The sequence below is a fragment of the Grus americana genome, chromosome 1 (assembly GCF_028858705.1).
Source record: "Grus americana isolate bGruAme1 chromosome 1, bGruAme1.mat, whole genome shotgun sequence".
Lineage (NCBI taxonomy): Eukaryota > Metazoa > Chordata > Aves > Gruiformes > Gruidae > Grus > Grus americana.
In genome coordinates this window covers 1,203,660-1,219,673 of record NC_072852.1, presented here as the reverse complement: position 1 = coordinate 1,219,673, position 16,014 = coordinate 1,203,660, and the positions used below count along the sequence as shown (strand labels likewise).

Genomic DNA, 16,014 nt, shown 5'->3' with positions numbered 1-16,014 from the left:
GGGCCCGGTGGCGGTGCCGGACGCCAGCCCCCCGCCGCGGGGCCCCCCCCAGGCAGCCCCCACACTGCGGCCCTCCCAGAGCTGGGCGGGGGGCACCCCCCGGCCCCCACCAGCACCACGGCCCGGGGGGGCACAACCCGAGGGGGGGGTCCCCGAGCCCCCCGGTGACCCCGGCACCGACCGCCGCAGCCTGGGCAGCGACACCATAGACTTGTAGGGTGTGGGGTGCCCCCCCCAGCCCCCCCCCGGCTGCCGTGGGGACCCGGTGGGGCCAGTGCTGTCACCGGGGGGGGGGCAATGTAGAGAGCCCCCCCCTCCCCGGCCAGGGGACACCCCCACAAACGGCGATGCCCAGGAGACCCCCAGACGCCCGACGTACTCTGGAGACCCCCCCCCCCGCCGTCCCCAGAGACCCCCGGCCACCCCCGGGCCCCCGAGACCCCCCCAGATACAGGTGACACCCTGGGGACCCCCCCAGCCATCCCCCCAGGTCCCTGAGGAGACCCCCAAGTACTGGCAATAACCTGGGGGGACCCCCAGACCCCCAAGTACCAGCGACAACCTGGGACCCCCCCCCCAGGTCCCTGAGCCCCCTCCCCGGTCTCCCCCCTGAAGCCCCCCAGCCCCCACCGTGCCCCACAGATCCCCCCCGGGCCCCCCATTGTGCCCCAGGGACCCCCCCTCTGCCGAGACCCCCAGCGCTGGGGGGGGCATTTGGGGCTGGCCCCCCCCACTGCCATGGCCCCCCCAGCCCCCCGTGTACCCAATAAAGTGCCACGTGCGACGGGTGTGAGTGTGACCCCGCGGGACCCCCGGGACCCCCCCACACCCTGCCCCACCACGCCCCACACCTGGGGCACCCCACAGCGAGGTGACACCCTCCCCCCCCCCCATCCCTGCCCCACGGCCACCGGGACGGGACCCCCGAGCCCCCCCTGTCCCCCAGAGCCCACAGGATGGGACCCCCGAGCCCCCCCAGCCCCTGCGCTGGGACCCCCCAACCCCAAGGCCCCTGGGATAGGACCCCCGAGCCCCCCTGTCCCCCCCCCAGCCCCTGCGCTGGGACCCCAAAACCCCCTGACGCCCCCCAGCCCCTGGGAGGGGACCCCCCAAGCTCCCCCAACCCCACAGAGCAGGACCCCCATGTCCCCCCAGCCCCTGGCACGGGACCCCCCCCCCCCCAACCCCAAGGCCCCGGGATGGGACCCCCCCAGCCCCCCTGTCCCCCCCCAGCCCCTGCGATGGGACCCCAAAACCCCCCAGAGCCCCTGGGATGGAACCCCCCAATCTCCCCCAACCCCACAGCCTATAGGACAGGACCCCGCTGTCCCTGGGAGGGGACCCCAAAACACACCCCCCCCCCCAGAACGGGACCCCCGAACCGCCCCCCCAGGTCCTCCCGACCCCGCAGTTCCCCGCCGCGCCGCCAGGGGGCGCTCACCCCTCCCAAGCCCCGTCGTGCGCCGCTCTCTCTCCCCCCTCCGCCAGGCCCCGCCCCCCCTCCGCCCTTCCCGGCAGCCCCCGCGCGGCGCGTGCCCAAGATGGCGGCGGCCGGTGGCGGCTCCGCTCCCGTTTCGGGCCGCACCGTGATGGTGCGGGGGCTGCCCGCCGCCGCCACCGCCGCCGACCTCGAGAGCCTCTTCGGCTGCCTCGGGCCCCTCCGCCGCTGCTTCGTCGTCACCGAGAAGGGTGGGCGGCGAGGGACGGGGAGCGGGACGGGGCCTGGGGGAGCCGAGGCCTGGGGCGGGGAAGGGGGGGGCTGGGGAATGGGGGGGGAGGATCTGGGGGGGAGGGCTGGGAGTTGGGGGGGCGGCAGGGATGCGTGTGCTGAGAGCAGAGCCGTTTGGGAGCAGGAATCTGGGGGTGTCAGCACCGAGGGGAGGGGGTGTCAGCACCGAGTGTGGGGGGGGGGGCAGCACCGAGGGGGGGTGTCAGGAGCGGGGGGCGGCCAGGGGAAGCGGTTATTTGGGGGGGGGGGGGGCTGGCAGGCACTGGGAGGGACTGGGGGGACGCACAGGTGGGTCGGGGGGGGCAGGAGGAGCCCCGGGGGCGGTTGGGGACCAGACTGAGCGTGGTCCCACGGGTTGGGGACAGTCTGACCCCGAGAGCCAGGGAGGGGGCACCTGGGGGGGGCGCGGGGCCTCACTGCCCTGTCCCCAGGCACCAAGACCTGCCGCGGCTTCGGCTACGTCACCTTCTCCCTGCCCGAGGACGCCCAGCGAGCTCTGCGGGAGGCCACCACCCTTGGTGGCCGCCGGCTCGGCGTGACACCGGCCCGGCAGAGGCCCAGGGAGGGGAGGAAGAAGCTGCAAAAGCAGGAGGATGAGGAGGAGAAGGAGGCAGCAGCGGGTGAGTCGGGGGTCCTGTCCCCTGCCTGCGCTCTTGGGGACCGGCAGCTGCCCTGGGTCCGTCCCCAGGCCGCGCTGTCCCCAAATCCCCGCTCTCTATGCTGCAGGTGTCCCCAAGGCCACCGCTGCAGCCCCCCCAGGACCGAAGAAGCCCCGAGGCGCCTCCAGGAAGGCCCGGCTGATCGTCCGCAACCTCAGCTTCAAGGTACGGGGGGGGGGGGGTCCAGCCCTGCCCCCCGCCCCCAGCCAGCACTGGTGTCACCCCAGGGGACACAGGGAGGGGACCCCCACAGCTCCCGGGGCCCCCCCAGCCCCTTCGCTCAGCCGGCCGGTCCCTCCCCAGTGCTCTGAGGACGACCTGAGGTCTCTCTTCTCGCCCTTCGGCACCGTGCTGGAGGTGAACATCCCCAGGAAGCCAGGTGAGACACCCCCCCCCCCCTTCCCTTCCCCTGTTTTTGGGGTGCTGGCACCCCCATGCCGGTAACTCCCCCGGCTCTTGCAGACGGGAAGATGCGGGGATTCGCCTTCGTGCAGTTGGGGAACATGCTGGAAGCGGCCAAAGCGCTGCGGGGGATGAACATGAAGGAGATCAAAGGTCCAGCCGTGCCTCTTCCCCCCCTTCCCCTGCCACAGGGGGGCTCTGCAGGGTGCCCCCCCTCTTTTCCCTGCCTCAGGGAAGGGGGGGACGCTGACGGCGTGCCTCCCCGTCCCTTTGCCCCCCCAGGGCGGCCGGTGGCGGTGGACTGGGCCGTGGCTAAGGACAAGTACCGGGCGACGCAGGGCGGCCAGCCTGACGGTGAGGGTCCCGTGTGTCCCCCCCAGGGGGGCTCTGGACCTGGCTGGGTGCCCCCCCCACCCCACTGCTGGCCTTGGTGGGGGGAGAGGGGGTCACCAGGGGTGACTGTCCCCCCTTGTCCCTCTCTGTCCCACCATGCAGAGAGCGAGCAGAAACCTGGGGAGACCGAAGAGCAGAGTGTGGGCGATGGTGAGGAAGAGGAGGAGGAAAAGGAGGAGGAGGAGGAAGATGAGGAAAAAGCAGCTGGGAAGATGAAGGTCAAGCTCTCCTCTGCTCAGGCACGGGGCCGGTGAGCGAGGGAAGGGGTGGTGCCGTCCAGGGAGGGACGGGGCTGATCCCGGGGGTCTCGGGGGTACAGGACCCCCCCTGTGGGGACACATCCCTGTGTCCGTCCTCCCCCCCCATGGGACCCCCGGACGGGGCCCTGTGTGTGTGTGTGTGTGTGTGTGTGTGTGTGTCCCCACCCCGTGGGACCCCCGGACGGGGCCCTGTGTGTGTGTGTGTGTGTGTGTGTGTGTCCCCACCCCGTGGGACCCCCGGACGGGGCCCTGTGTGTGTGTGTGTGTGTGTCCCCACCCCGTGGGACCCCCGGACGGGGCCCTGTGTGTGTGTGTGTGTGTGTGTGTGTGCACCCCGTGGGACCCCCGGACGGGGCCCTGTGTGTGTGTGTGTGTGTCCCCACCCCGTGGGACCCCCGGACGGGGCCCTGTGTGTGTGTGTGTGTGTGTGTGTGTGTGTGTGTGTCCCCACCCCGTGGGACCCCCGGACGGGGCCCTGTGTGTGTGTGTGTGTGCACCCCGTGGGACCCCCGGACGGGGCCCTGTGTGTGTGTGTGTGTGTCCCCACCCCGTGGGACCCCCGGACGGGGCCCTGTGTGTGTGTGTGTGTGTGTGTGTGTGTGTGTCCCCACCCCGTGGGACCCCCGGACGGGGCCCTGTGTGTCCCCCCCCCGGCTTGGGGCTGCGCCAGCTGTGCCCTGGGTGTCACAGGCCTGCGAAGGGGACGGCAGCTGCGGAGAGCAGCGAGGAAGAGGAGGAAGATGATGAAGGAGGTAGCGAGGATGATAACGAGCAGGAGGAGGGCTCGGATGAGGGAGAGGATGAAGAGGAGGATGAAGAGGAGGAGGAGGAGGAAGATGAAGGTTTGTTCCGCTCTGCAGGGGATGAGGTGGGCAGGGTGGGCTGCTGCAGGCAGGGGTAGCGGCTGGGGGGGTTCCCCCGGGGTCTGGGGGGGTTCCCCAGGGTCTGGGTCGCTGCTGTGCGGGCGCTGGGCACCAAGTGCCGGATCCTCTGCGGTTCCAGGGGGGGCCGCGCCCGAGAAGCAGCGGGGGAGGGGGCAGCAGCCCCCCTCGGACGTGGGCGAGGGCCGAACCGTCTTCATCCGGTGAGTGCTGGGCTGGCACGGGGGCGGCCTCTTGGGGGGCACAGTGGGGCCCCCCCCTCTGCCGTGCTGCTGGGTCTGGGTTGGGGGGACACCAGGGAGGGGGGGCTGCGTGCTGTAGCCGCCCCCCAATTCCCCCCCCCTCCGCAGGAATCTCTCCTTCGATACGGAGGAGGAGGCGCTGGGGGAACTGCTGCAGCAATTCGGGGACCTCAAGTACGTCCGCATCGTCCTGCACCCCGACACGGAGCACTCCAAGGGTAACTGGCGGGGTGGGGGGGCATGTCCTGGGGGTGGGGGGGACACCCCTTTCTGTCCCCATCTCCTCACCGAGCCTCTCTGCGTCCCCAGGCTGCGCCTTCGCCCAGTTCCTGACGCAAGAAGCCGCCCAGAAATGTCTGCAGGCTGCCCAGGAGGAGAGTGAGGTGAGTGGGGGGGGGGGGCACCCCCCCTTGGGCCACGAGGGACCCCCCAGGGGCGTGGGGACGGCACCAGCTCCTCCCACCTGGGCTTTGGGGGCCGTCTGTGGGGTCGTTCCTCTTTCGGGGGTCGTTGCAGCTCCTGGGGAGCCCCCAGCTGTGCCCCCCCCCAGCCCGGCTGTGCCCCCCCCTCCAGGCTGGGGGGCTGCGGCTGGACGGGCGGCTGCTCCGCATCGATCTGGCCGTGAGCCGCGAGGAAGCCCAGAAACTCCGCGGGCAGAAAACGAAGAAGCCGACGGGCACCCGAAACCTTTACCTGGCCCGCGAAGGCTGTGAGTGCCAGGGTTGGGGGGGGGGTCCTGGGTACCCCCCAAACCCCATCCCAACGCCCCCATCTCGCCCCCCCCCTCCCCGCAGTGATCCGTGCCGGGACGAAGGCCGCGGAGGGCGTGAGCGACGCCGACATGGCCAAGCGTGCGCGGGTGAGCGCGAGCGGATCTCGGGGCGGTTGCGGGGGGCTGCGACAGCTTGGGGACAGTGCGTCCCTTCCCCCGTGGTGTGTGTGGGGGGGTCACAGCCCCCCCCCCCCCTCCTCACGGCCCAGTTTCTCCCAGTTTGAGGAGCTGAAGTACCAGAAGCTGCGGGACCAGAACATCTTCGTGTCCCGCACCCGGCTCTGCATCCACAACCTGCCCAAGGCCGTGGACAGCGCCCGGCTGCGGCGCCTCGTGCTGCGGGTGGCCGGCGGGGCCAGGGCCCTGCGCATCAAGGAGGTGGGTGTGCGGCCCCCCACAGCCCCCCACGGCCCCCCGCGGCCCCCCGCCCCTCTGCGTGGGTTTGGGGGTGTAGAGGAGGGGGATGTTATCCCCCCCCATCCCCCCGTGTGCGTTCTGGGGAGGGTTTGGGGGTGTGGAAAAGGTGGGTGTCCTCCCTCTGTGTCCCCCTGGTTCGTTCCCAGTGTCACCCCGGTGTCCCCCTGTGCTCTGTGTCCCCTCTGGGGTGGGTTTGGGGGGGTGGAGGACGTGGGTGTCCCCCCCTGTGTCCCGTTTGGGGGTGCAGAGGAGATGGCTGTCCCGTGGGGGGGGGGGGGGCCTGCGGGCCCTGGCAGTGCTGGGGCGTCCCGGCGGGGGGGGCGTGAGCCGTGCGGTGCCCCCCCAGTGCCGGGTGATGCGGGAGCTGCGGGGGCAGGGGCGGTCCCTGGGGTACGCCTTCGTGGAGTTCGGGGAGCACGAGCAGGCGCTGGCCGCCCTGCGCAGCATCAACAACAACCCCCACCTCTTCGGGGCCCAGAAGGTGCGTGCGGGGGGGCGGGGGGGTCTTCTGGGGGGGGTCTGCTGTGTCCCCCCTCTTTCCACATCTTCCCTGCTGTGTGGGATCCTCTGGGGTGGCCCCAGCCCCCCCCAAGCCCTACCCCTCTCGGGGTCTTTCCTGTCCCCCCACCCTGTATCCCCACCCCGCCCCCCCCCAGCACGAGTCTCCCCGTTCCCTCCCTCTCCCTGCCAAGGGCCCCCCCATTCTCTTTTGGGTTACCCCCATCCCTCACCCTATAGCCCTGCAGCCTCTCCTTGTCCTCTGGGGCCACAGTCCTGGGGTGCTCCTGGTGTTATTGGGGGGGCTGCCCCCCCACCCCCCCAGCCCGGGCTGCCCCCCCCAGACCCCCTTTTTCCCCGCAGAGACCCATCGTTGAGTTCTCGCTGGAGGACCGGCGGAAGCTGAAGCTGAAGGAGCAGCGAGCTCAGCGCAGCCTGGTAGGAAGGGGACACGTGTGTGTCCCCCCCTTGTCCCCCCCTTGTCCCGTCCCCCCCGGAGGGTCCCCGTTCCCGGCGCTGACCCCGGCACCCGGCACAGCTCAAGCTGAAACGGAAGCCGGCGGAGAAGGAACCGGCTGCTGCCGGGGCAGCCGAGCCAACGGGACCCCCGGAGAAGCGGCAGGGAAGGAAGAAACCCCCCGCCAAGGGCCTCAAGGGCTCCCAGGGCCCGAGGGGACCCCCGGGGGGGGGACAGGAGGCGGCCCCGGCCCCCCCGAGCCACCCGACCCCCCCGGCCGTCGCCGTCCCCTGGTCCGGTTTCCGCACGGAGGCGCAGGTGGAGCGGGTGGAGCTGCCGGATGGCACCACCAGGAAGAAGGTTTTGGCGCTGCCCTCGCACCGCGGGCCCAAGATCAGGTACGGCGGGGGGGGGCACCCCCTTTCTTCCTCCCCCCCCTTTCTTCTTCTTCTTCCTCCCCCCCCTTTCTTCTTCTTCTTCTTCCTCCCCCCCCTTTCTTCTTCTTCTTCTTCCTCCCCCCCTTCTTCTTCTTCTTCTTCCTCCTCTCCCCCCCTTTCTTCTTCTTCTTCTTCTTCCCCCCCTTCTTCTTCTTCTTCTTCCTCCTCTCCCCCCCTTGCTTCTTCCTCTTCCTCTCTCCCCCCCTTGCTTCTTCCTCTTCCTCTCCCCCCCCCCTTCTTCTTCCTCCTCTCCCCCCCTTCTTCTTCCTCCTCTCCCCCCCCCTTCTTCTTCCTCCTCTCCCCCCCCTTCTTCTTCTTCTTCCTCCCCCCCTTCTTCTTCTTCCTCTTCCTCTCCCCCCCCCTTGCTTCTTCCTCTTCCTCTCCCCCCCCCCCCCCCCGGTGCATGTCGGGACCGCACCCTCCCCTCTGGGTGCTGGGGGGCAGTTCCCGTGGTGCAGTGCAGCCCCCACGGGTGCCCCTCGGCTCTGCCCCCCAGGAAGCGGGACAGGGGGAAGGTGAAGCCTGTCCCCACCAAGCAGCCCAAGGGCAAAGCCCAGCGGCGGAAGGAGAAGAGCAAGGTGGCCCCCACCCAGGTACGGACGCGGGGGGGCTCACAGGCTTCCCCTCGCCCCCAGTGGCTTTGGGGTCAGATCCCCCTAATTAGGGGGTGCACGGGGGGGGCTGTGGGGTCCTGTGGCAGGGGGAAAAGGGCTCTGGCACCCCTACCCCCCCTTGGGCTCTGGCTCTGCCCCACTTGGCACTGGGGGGTCTTCCTGCTGCCCCCACCCCCCCCGCTGCCCCCCAACTCTCCTGCCCCTCTCTGCCCGCAGGCGCGGGGGCGGCGGCAGGGCGGGGGGGCCGAGGCCCGGTTCAGCGAGCTGGTGGAGCGGTACAAGAGGAAGATCCTGGGCAGCGACCCCCCCGCGCCCAAGAGGAGCAAGTGGTTCGAGAGCTGAGCCCCCCCCAGCACCCTGCCCCCCCCCCCAGGGGTGCTGGCCCACGGGGAGACCCGGGGGACCTGCTGGGGGGGAAAGGACTTGAGGGGTCCCCCCCTCCCTGGGCTCTGGGGGTGCCCCCATCCTTTCTCCCCCTCCTCTCCCTGGGGTCTCATGTGGTTTGGGATCCTTGGGGGGGTGGAAGGAGGGGGCACCCCGCACCCCCCCACCTTGTCAGTGACAGGGTGTTGTAAAATTGTAGGGATATATTTTAATAAAAAGCTTTTTGGAGGGAAAATCTACAGCTGTGGGTGTCCCCAGGTCCCCCCCCCTGGCCAGGGTCATTCCGGTCCCCTGATGGCTCAGGGACGGGGTGGGGGGCAGAAGGGTTGGGGGTGCCCCAGGGAGGCTGCTCGGGGGGGAGGAGCAGTGTTTGGGGTGGGGGGTTGCCCCATTGCTTAAGTCACCCCCAGTGGGGTGGGGGGCACGGGGGTTGAGGAGAGTGGGGGGAGTTGGGGACCCCCCACGGGCAGAGTTGGGGACCCCCCACGGGCAGCCAGCCCTGTGGCTGGTGTGGGTCCTGTGGGGTCGTATCCTGTGGGTGGGCTTCACACTGGGGTGGGGGTCCCGCGGGGTTGGGTCCTGCACGTTGCCCCCCCGCTGGGTGCCCGTGGGGTGGGGGTCCCATGGGGTCAGGTCCTGTGGGTCAGCCCCATGCTGGGTGCCCGTGGGGTCGGGTCCCACGGGTCACACACACCCACACCCCCCCCCCCCCCAGCGGGTGCCCGTGCTGCCCGGCACACGGTTGTGCGGGGGGGGCCGCGGGGTCCCGGCTGAGTCACCGTGGCCGTGGCGGGGCTCAGGGCCAGGCCTGGCCGGCGGCCCCCGCGCGTGAGCGACGTGCGTCCTGGCCACGGCCACCCCCGCTGCCCCACGGCCACCCGGGCCCGCATGTCCCCACCGTGGAGTGGGGGGCGGGGGTCTCCGGGCTGGGACCATGGCTCAGCCCCACGGCAGAAAGTTTCCAGGGGGGGATGGATGGGTCCTGCTGGGGAGGGGGGGACGGGGACAGGGTGCTAGAGATGAGGGATGGGGACCAGGGACTGAGGGGAAGGGACAAGGGATGGGGACCAGGGAGGGGGGCAAGGGACCGGGGGAAGTGGCTGGGGACAGTGGCCAGGGACGAGGGGAAATGAGTGGGGAGAGGGGACAAGGGATGGGGGACAAAGTACTGGAGATGAGGGACAGGGACGAGGGACGGGCACCAGGGACAAGGGTTGGGGCACCAGGGACCGGGGAGGGGGGCAACGGGGAAGTGACGCGGGACCAGGGATGGGGACAGGGAGCAGGGACGGGGACCAGGGATGGGGACAGGGACTCTGGGCAGGGCCAGGTACAGCTCTGCACGGGGACAGGCAGTGACACACGTGTGCACACGCGTGTGCATGGCTCTGTGCTCTGTCCCCTCCCCGTCCCCATCCCTGTCCCCACTCTTCCAGGGCCCGGTGCTGGGGGGGTGGGTGCCGGGGGGGTGGGTGCCACCCATCCAGCCATCGGGACCCCCCACCCTGCGGGGCTGGGGACCTCCAAGCCCCCCCGCCCCCCCCCCCCCCACCGTGTCCCCATGTCCCCCCGGGTCCCCCCGGCAGCCGGAGGTGTCGGGGTCACGCCAGGCCGGGGGGGGCCGAGCCGAGAAGCCGCCACCGGCCTCGTAAACCGCCCGCGGAGCCGCCGGGGCCTGAGTCAGCGGGTGCCACGTCCTCAGGCGCTCCGTGTCCCCGGGGACCCCCGGCTGCTGGGCTGGGGGGGACACCCCCCCACTCCCCCGGGGGTCCCCGACCCAGCCTGGGGCATCGCTGTGGTTTGGGGGGGACACCCCACCCACCCCCTGCGCCCCGCGGCTGCGGCAGCCACCGGCGAAGCCACCGTGGGAAGGCACCGTGTCGGGGGGGGGGGGGTCACGGCAGCCGAGCTCAGCCCACGGGTTACGTTTGGGGTCTGATTTGTCCCTCCCGGCACGGCCCTGGGGACCACCCCCCTGCACCCCACCCCCGGCTCCCTGGGGTCCCCAGTAACGGCGACGCCGGCACCCAGCCTGGCGGCTCGTTAGAGACACAGGGGTGCTGGAAAATTCACTTTATTTTAAATTAACGGGGGAGAAATAAATACAAATACTAAATAATAATAATAATAAAATAATAATAAAATATAATAATAATAATAATAAAATATAATAATAATAATAATAATATCGTAGAAAAAGAGGAAACGGCGAGGCTGGAGTTCTCTCTGGTGCCGGTTGTGCCGCGCTGGCCGTGCCGGCGCGTGGGGACGGCCGTGGCCCCGGGCTGGGGGTTCAGCCCCGTGTCCCCCCTCCCAGGGCCGGTGTGTGTCCCCCCCCCCAGGCCGGTGTCCCCGGGGTGTCCCTAGCAGGCGGGCAGGCCGTCGAGGCGGGCGGCGATGCCGTCCAGGCAGACGCGGAGCCGCGCCAGGGCCAGCCCGGCAGCGGTGTGGGGGGCTTCGGCCAGCAGATCGGGCAGCCCGGGGGGGCCCGGGGGGGCCGGGGGGGTGCGGGGCGGGGGGCAGCCCAGGCGGGCGGCCAGGGCGGCCAGGAGGCTGCGGAGGTTCTCCATGTCGTTGGCGATCTGGGCCAGCGGCAAGCTGCCGGTAGCCAGGTGGGCCAGCAGGCGCTGGAAGAGCTGGAGGCGGTGGTCCATGGCCCCCAGCCCCTCCGGAGCCCCCTCCCCCGGGATGGCCTCCAGCCCGCTGATCTTCAGGCTCAGGGGGAAGAGCTGCGGGGGGGGCGGGGGTTAGGGGCACCTGCGGTGGGAGACCCTCCCTGGGGACCCCCTTTGCTTGGGGCATGGACCCCCCCAGCCATGGGTGACCCTCCCTGGGGACCCCCTTTCCTCAGGGCATAGACACCCCAGCCATGGGTGACCCTCCCTGGGGACCCCCCGTTCCTTGGGGCATGGACCCCCCCCCAGCCACGAGTGACCCTCCCTGGGGACCCCCTTTGCTCGGGGCATGGACCCCCCCAGCCACGAGTGACCCTCCCTAGGGACCCCCCGTTCCTTGGGGCATGGACCCCCCCAGCCATGGGTGACCCTCCCTAGGGACCCCCTTTGCTTGGGGCATGGACCCCCCCAGCCACGAGTGACCCTCCCTAGGGACCCCCCGTTCCTTGGGGCATGGACCCCCCCCAGCCATGGGTGACCCTCCCTGGGGACCCCCCGTTCCTTGGGGCATGGACCCCCCAGCTATGGGTGACCCTCCCTGGGGACCCCCCATTCCTTGGGGCATAGACCCCCCCACCCCCAGCCACAGGTGACCCTCTCTGGGGACCCCCCACCGCCCCCCACCCATTCCTAGGGACCCCCCCATTCCTCGGGCCATAGACCCCCCCCCCACTCAGCATCCCCCCCTGGAGACCCCCCCTTCACCTGGGGCGCAGGATCCCCCCCCCCCAGCCATGGAGGTCCCTCCCTGGGGACCCCCCACCCTGTGCTGGGGGGGGGGGGTGTCCCCCACCAGTGGGACCCCCTCACCTCTCACCCCAGGGTGACACGGGCACCGCACCCTGCGGGGTGCCCCCCCCTGTGCCCCCCCCCCCGGGTCGGGGCTCACCTGCAGCTGCTGGATGCGGGCGCTGAGGGTGCGGGTGAGGTTCCTGGTGTCCGCCTGGACCTTCTCCAGCCGGACCGGGCGGCCACCGGCCAGCGGGAGCCACAGCCAGAGGAGACCCCAGAGGGACACGCTGGGCCACCGCATCCTGCCGGGCTCTGCGCCGGGCGGCACGGGGAGGTCAGATCCCCCGCACCCCAAAAAAATGCCCCCTCTGCCCCCTCGCTGGGGACACGTGCCATCCCCTGCCACATCCCAGGGAAAGCGGGGCACGGCCTCCCGTGGCAGGGTGTCACACGGAGGGGACACCCTGCTAAGGTGGGGGTCCCCAAGCTGTGTCGCCCCCCCCTGCCCCGAACCCCGGTGCTCCCCAGGAGATGGGAGCCGGCGGAGGGGCGCGGTGACATGCCCAGGGACACGGGGGGAAGTGGGTGTCGGTGCCCCGTGGACGCCGTGGCCCTGCTGCGCGCCAGCCCTGGCACAACCGGAGACGGGTCCTCGTCACCGTGCCACCGTGCCACCGTGCCCCCGCCAGCTCGCCGGCACGTGCCCCGCCGCCTTCCCGGAGCTGCCCTTTCGCAAGCGCCACCCACGGCCACCCACGGCCCAAGGTCCCCAGCTGTGACCGCGCCGGGGCTGGCACCCGAGCCTCGGTGACGACGTGGCCAGGGGACGCTGCTGGGACCGGGGAGGGGGGGACACGGGTGGGTGTTGGCTTCCCTCTGCTGCACCCCATCCCCGGGGACCCCCATCCTCTGTGGGCAGGATGAGGCCAAGAGAGGAGCGTGGGCAGTGGAGGGACCCTGGGGTGACGTGTCCCTGTCACCCGCTGCCTAGGGATGGGGACGGGGGGGACACGGGGACGGGGGGGACACGGGGATGGGGGGGACACGGGGATGGGGGGACATGGGGACGGGAGGATATGGGGATGGGGGGGACACAGGGATGGGGGTGCAGAGCAGCTCCTGCCCCGGTACTCACCGGAGACTCGCACCCGCTTGCTGAGCCTGGAAAGAGAGAGACGGTGACGGGGGGACGTGGGGACCTCTGCCAGGACCCCCCGGGTGTCACCACCCCACTGGGCTGGGCGGGGGGGCTGGCGGGGCTGGGGGGGCAGGTGGCCCCTTGGGGATCGCAGGATGCTCAGGCATCCCCCCGGCATCCCCCCGGTGCTGGGGGACACGGCCGGTGGCACCGATGTGGCCCGGCCACCTCCGGGTACCCGGGGCAGGGGGCTGGCACGTGTCCCTGGGGACGGCGGGGGGGGCACAGGGACGGGACGTCCTGAGGTGCTGAGCCGAGCGGAGGCGGCTGGTGCTGGGCCAGGCCGGGGCTGTGCGGGGCATCGGGCCACCAAGGCCGGTTCAACCCGCTGCCCCCTTGCCCCGGGGTAAGGGGGGGCCAGACCCCCCCAGGGGGCTGCGGTCCCCGGCCAGGCCTGTGCCAGCGTCTCTGCACGTCCCTTGGGGTCACGGGGGGACACGACTGGGGTCCCCCAGCTCCGCACCCCACAGGGCTCGGGGGGGGGGGGGTGTCCCCGGGGGTGGTGCAAGCCCTGGGGAGCTGGGTGGGGGTGTCCCAGAGTGGGGGTGTCCCGGGGTGGGGGTGTCCCTGGAGAAGGGGTGTCCCGGGGTGGGGGTGTCCCAGAGTGGGGGTGTCCCGGGGTGGGGGTGTCCCTGGAGAAGGGGTGTCCCGGGGTGGGGGTGTCCCAGGGTGGGGGTGTCCCGGGAGAAAGGGTGTCCCAGGGTGGGGGTGTCCCCTGGTGGGGGTGTCACTGAGGAAGGAAGGGGTGTCCCAGCAGAATGGGGGTTCCTGGGGCAGGGTGTCCCCGGGGCAGGGGTGTCCCATGGTGGGGGGTCCCGGGCAGGAGTGTCCCAGGGTGGGGGTATCCCAGGAGAAGGGGTGTCCCGGGGGGGTGGGGGGGTGTCCCGCTTACCTGGGCCGCCCCGTGGGTCCCGTCCCGTCGCGGTGGTGGCTCCATCCCCCGCGGCCCCCCCCTATATAGCGGAGCGGGGCCGTTGCACAACGGTGCTCCCCGCCCCCGCCCGCCGCTCCCCGCCCGCCCTCGGCCCGACGGCGGGGTCCGATTGTCCGGCTGGCCGGCTGTCTGTCCGGCTGTCTGTCCGGCTGTCTGTCCGCCCGTCTGTCCGCCCGTCTGTCCGCCCGTCCGCCCGTCCCACCTGGCTCCTGCCCGGCTGCAGCCCCCCACGGCCGCACCGGGGATGCACCGAGCACGGGGGGGGCCCAGGGATGCACCGAGCGGGGGGGGGGGGTCCCGGGGACACACGGAGCTCGGGGGGGGGGGGGGCCGGGGACACACGGAGCTCGGGGGGGCCCGGGACACGCGGAGCACGGGGAGGGGGGTGTCCCGGGGATGCACCGAGCACGGGGGGTGGGGGGGGATCCCGGGGACACACGGAGCTCTGGGGACCAGAAGATGCACGGGGAGCACGGGGGGGGTCCCGGGGATGCACCGAGCGCGGGGGGGGGGGAATCCCGGGGCACAGGGGCCACGGAGGTCCCGGGACACGCGGAGCACAGCGAGGGGGTCCCGGAGCACACGGAGCACAGGGGGCCCGGGGATGCACAGAGCACGGGTGGGGGCCCGGGTCACGGAGGGTCCCGAGGGGACGAGCTGCACCGCGGGGGGGGGGGGGGGCACAGCCCTGGACCGGAGAGCCCGGGGGGCCCCGGGAGCCTGGGGCACCCGCACCCCACCAGGTCCGTGCAGAGGCACCCTGCCCCACGGCCCGCCCCACGGCCCGCCCCACGGCCGAGCAGAAACACCCTGCGTGCAGACGTGCCCAGGTGGAGCCGCAGCCCCCCCCCCCCCCGCCCGTGTGCGGGGTGACACATCCACACGCACCGCGCCGTGCACACACGCACACGCACCCGCCGGGCCGGGTGCTCCCCAGGGAGCGGGGGGGGGTGAGGGGGGTAGCAGTGGTGTGAGCCCCCCCCGTCCCTCCTGAACTGCCCCTTTTTCAGCCCAATCTGCCCCAGACGGCCCAATGGGGGGCACTCCGGGGACCCCCCCACCCCGGGCTGGGGCACCCTGAGCACGCACACCCAGCGCCCCACAGGCTGGGCTGGGTGTGGGTGGGCGTGCAGGGCTTTGTGGGGTGCACCCCCGCACACACACGCACATTGTGGGGGTGCCCAGGCACAGGCTGCAGGTACAGACATGCACACCCATGTGCAGGGTGCCGGGCAGGCGTGCGTGCGGCTGTGCACACACACACACACACACACACACACGCAGGGCTGCACGTGTGGTCGTGCCCGAGCAGGGCCGGGTGTTGCACTCGCACCCCTTGCAGGTACCACGGGGTGCATGTGCACCCCAGGAGGGGGTGGGTGTGTGTGTGGGGGGCCACCACCGAGGTCACTCGTGGTGACACCATCAGAGCAGGTGAGCAGTGCACACCTGGGATGGCACACGTGAATATGCACACACCCACCCCAGGTGTGCGCACGCACATACCCCCCCCGAGCACATGCGCCTGGATGCCCACACACATCTGGATGCCCACACACATCTGGATGCCCACACAGACACACACACCTGGGCAGACGCACGCCTGCGTTTGTGCCCCTTGGCACACCTGGGCGCACACACACCTGGGCACACACACGTACGTGACGCACTCACACCTGGGTAGGTGCACATCTGGGCACATGCAGCTCTACCCCTGTGCACACCTGGGTGTGCTCATGCACACCTGGGCACACTCACACACCTGGGCACGTGCACATAGGCACACCTGGGCGCGCGCGCACGCACACACACGGGCACACGCTCTTCTGTGCACATGAACACATCCAGATCCACACGTACTCGTGCAAGCACTCACCTGGCACATGCACCCCGGGGACCCTGGGCATGGGCACACCGGGGCACACCGGGGCACACCGGGGCACACTGACCCTGGCCGCCGTCCCCAGGGGGGTGTCCCCAGAGGAGCTGTGGGGTCCCGCAGCAGGTCGGGGGCTGGGGCTGAGCCTGGGCTGGGGGTGCTGGGCAGTGCCAGGCTGAGACGGCCCCCCCAGGCACCCCGGGGGTCTCTGTCCCTGGGGGTCTCTGTCCCTGGGGGTCTCTGTCCCCGGGACCTGCTGCAGCCCGGGGTGATGGGGCAGAAGGTCCCCTGCCCAGGGTGGGCAGCTCCGCTCGCCCGGGGGGTGCTGGCGGGTCCCCGGGCTCTGCCCGTGGCCACAACCTGCCTGCGCCTCGGTGGCACGTCCCCTGCGGCCACGTCAGGGATGGAGACGGTGACAAACTGCTCAGGGCCAGGATTGTCACCCCCCGAG

The 16,014-nt window shown here is 71.7% G+C and overlaps 2 protein-coding genes across 2 annotated transcripts; one reads left to right on the top strand and one right to left on the bottom strand.

Moving 5' to 3' along the window:
- The first annotated feature begins 1,531 nt into the window (after nucleotides 1-1,531).
- On the top strand, nucleotides 1,532-8,373 carry RBM28 (RNA binding motif protein 28). The gene is made up of 19 exons (XM_054813120.1): nucleotides 1,532-1,689; nucleotides 2,161-2,349; nucleotides 2,456-2,553; nucleotides 2,692-2,767; nucleotides 2,851-2,943; nucleotides 3,073-3,144; nucleotides 3,286-3,433; nucleotides 4,134-4,285; nucleotides 4,446-4,527; nucleotides 4,675-4,784; nucleotides 4,876-4,949; nucleotides 5,140-5,275; nucleotides 5,361-5,425; nucleotides 5,558-5,716; nucleotides 6,102-6,236; nucleotides 6,617-6,691; nucleotides 6,792-7,108; nucleotides 7,644-7,740; nucleotides 7,978-8,373. Exons 1-19 carry the CDS (start codon nucleotides 1,542-1,544, stop codon nucleotides 8,101-8,103), a joined length of 2,352 nt encoding a protein of 783 aa, XP_054669095.1. The 5' UTR covers nucleotides 1,532-1,541; the 3' UTR covers nucleotides 8,104-8,373.
- Nucleotides 8,374-10,328: 1,955 nt separating this feature from the next.
- On the bottom strand, nucleotides 10,329-13,679 carry LEP (leptin). Its single transcript, XM_054813143.1, has 4 exons — nucleotides 13,643-13,679; nucleotides 12,688-12,713; nucleotides 11,710-11,864; nucleotides 10,329-10,874 (listed from the first exon to the last, which is right to left on the bottom strand). Exons 3-4 carry the CDS (start codon nucleotides 11,851-11,853, stop codon nucleotides 10,509-10,511), a joined length of 510 nt encoding a protein of 169 aa, XP_054669118.1. The 5' UTR covers nucleotides 11,854-11,864; nucleotides 12,688-12,713; nucleotides 13,643-13,679; the 3' UTR covers nucleotides 10,329-10,508.
- Between the last annotated feature and the right edge of the window lie 2,335 nt (nucleotides 13,680-16,014).

What these genes read in the sequence shown, in the direction of transcription:
- LEP (XM_054813143.1), bottom strand. Translation starts at nt 11,853, where the DNA reads ATGCGGTGGCCCAGCGTGTCCCTCTGGGGTCTCCTCTGGCTGTGGCTC. An exon ending in CCCGCATCCAGCAGCTGCAG is followed by an intron (nt 10,875 to 11,709) that starts GTGAGCCCCGAC and finishes CCCCCCCCGCAG; the next exon opens with CTCTTCCCCCTGAGCCTGAA.
- RBM28 (XM_054813120.1), top strand. Translation starts at nt 1,542, where the DNA reads ATGGCGGCGGCCGGTGGCGGCTCCGCTCCCGTTTCGGGCCGCACCGTG. An exon ending in GGAGGAGGAGGAAGATGAAG is followed by an intron (nt 4,286 to 4,445) that starts GTTTGTTCCGCT and finishes CTGCGGTTCCAG; the next exon opens with GGGGGGCCGCGCCCGAGAAG. An exon ending in CGACACGGAGCACTCCAAGG is followed by an intron (nt 4,785 to 4,875) that starts GTAACTGGCGGG and finishes CTGCGTCCCCAG; the next exon opens with GCTGCGCCTTCGCCCAGTTC.